The 1,283-nt window shown below is 37.0% G+C and overlaps 1 protein-coding gene across 1 annotated transcript; it reads left to right on the forward strand.

The window, feature by feature from the left end:
* Positions 1 to 8: 8 nt before the first annotated feature.
* On the forward strand, positions 9 to 476 carry LOC107736191 (toll-like receptor 13; the record flags this gene model as incomplete). The annotated part of the gene is made up of 1 exon (XM_016547669.1): positions 9 to 476. A coding segment is annotated over one exon (468 nt), but the record flags the coding sequence as incomplete, so codon positions are not given.
* Positions 477 to 1,283: the final 807 nt, after the last annotated feature.

Here is a 1,283-nt window from a genome sequence, read left to right on the forward strand (position 1 = left end):
CCTTCATTTCCTACAGTGCTCAAGAGGAGCCTTGGGTCCTGGAAGAACTTGTGCCCAAACTTGAGGGTCAACATGGCTTGAGATTGTGCCTTCATCACCGAGACTTCCAGCCAGGAAAGGCCATTATCGACAACATCATGGACGCAATATACAACAGCCGCAAAACCGTCTGCCTGATCACACACAACTACCTGAAGAGCGTTTGGTGTTCGCATGAGATCCAGGTGCCCAGCTTCAGACTTTTCGATGAACAGAAAGACGTTTTGGTTCTAGTTTTCCTCAAGGATATTCCCACGCACCAGCTTTCGCCGTATTACCGAATGCGGAAGCTGGTGAAGAAACGGACGTATCTACGGCGCCCCAAACCTGGAGAAGATAATCGAGCATTCTGGCAGAAACTCAAAATGGCCATCGAGACTAAAGAGAACATGGAGGACAGACAGATTCTTTCTGGAAAAGATGAAGATCATGTTTAAAGATCAATGTAGCCTAAATTTCAGTGTAGAATTAATTATGCAAATGAAATGCTTCATGCAAAGACTGGTCTTCAAATATTTTGCAACTTTTTAGTCAACTGAGGATACCAGTTCCCATTCTAACTATTCTCTCCAATCTCGTGCAGGTCTGTTGAACAATAAAATACTACAAGTGTAAAATTTGTGGTTGCACAATATATCGAAACCGATATTGTGATACGGCTCAATGCAATAATCAAATTGCGAAGACTGTGATTTATTTAAATAAATATATGCACGTCGGGTTTTAGAGTGAAGATTGTGCTCATGATACAGTGTTTCAGCATCTCAGAGCGGCTTGGTTCATTTACTGATATTGGAGCCGCTGAAACGCTGTACCATGAGCTGCATACGTCTAAATGAACACAGTTCCGCGCTTCACTCTGAAAATGGCAGTGCATATATTTATTTGTTGGCAAGCAGCCAAAATAAATGGTTGATGGTTTAACATTTGAAGATGAAGAAATTTAGATGTAAATATTAGTATTGTAATTTTACAGCTGTAAAAATTAAATTATTTTTATTATTTTTATTAAATGCTAATTGTTTTTATTTCATTCCACAAAGGTATTATTGCAAAATATTTCTCATTTTGTTGAAGATTTTTTATTTAATATTAATCACAATAAAATTATAGTATTGTTTTATAGTGAAAAGAATGGAAATATGGCCTACGGAAAGTGGAAAGAGATTTTTTTAGTTAGTTAGAGTATACCCAGTTTTTTTACGTTTTTTTTTTTTTTGTAAGTTTTGTTCAAATCTAAGAGG

This window comes from Sinocyclocheilus rhinocerous, unplaced genomic scaffold, assembly GCF_001515625.1.
Source record: "Sinocyclocheilus rhinocerous isolate Xijiao unplaced genomic scaffold, SAMN03320098_v1.1 C36551490, whole genome shotgun sequence".
Lineage (NCBI taxonomy): Eukaryota > Metazoa > Chordata > Actinopteri > Cypriniformes > Cyprinidae > Sinocyclocheilus > Sinocyclocheilus rhinocerous.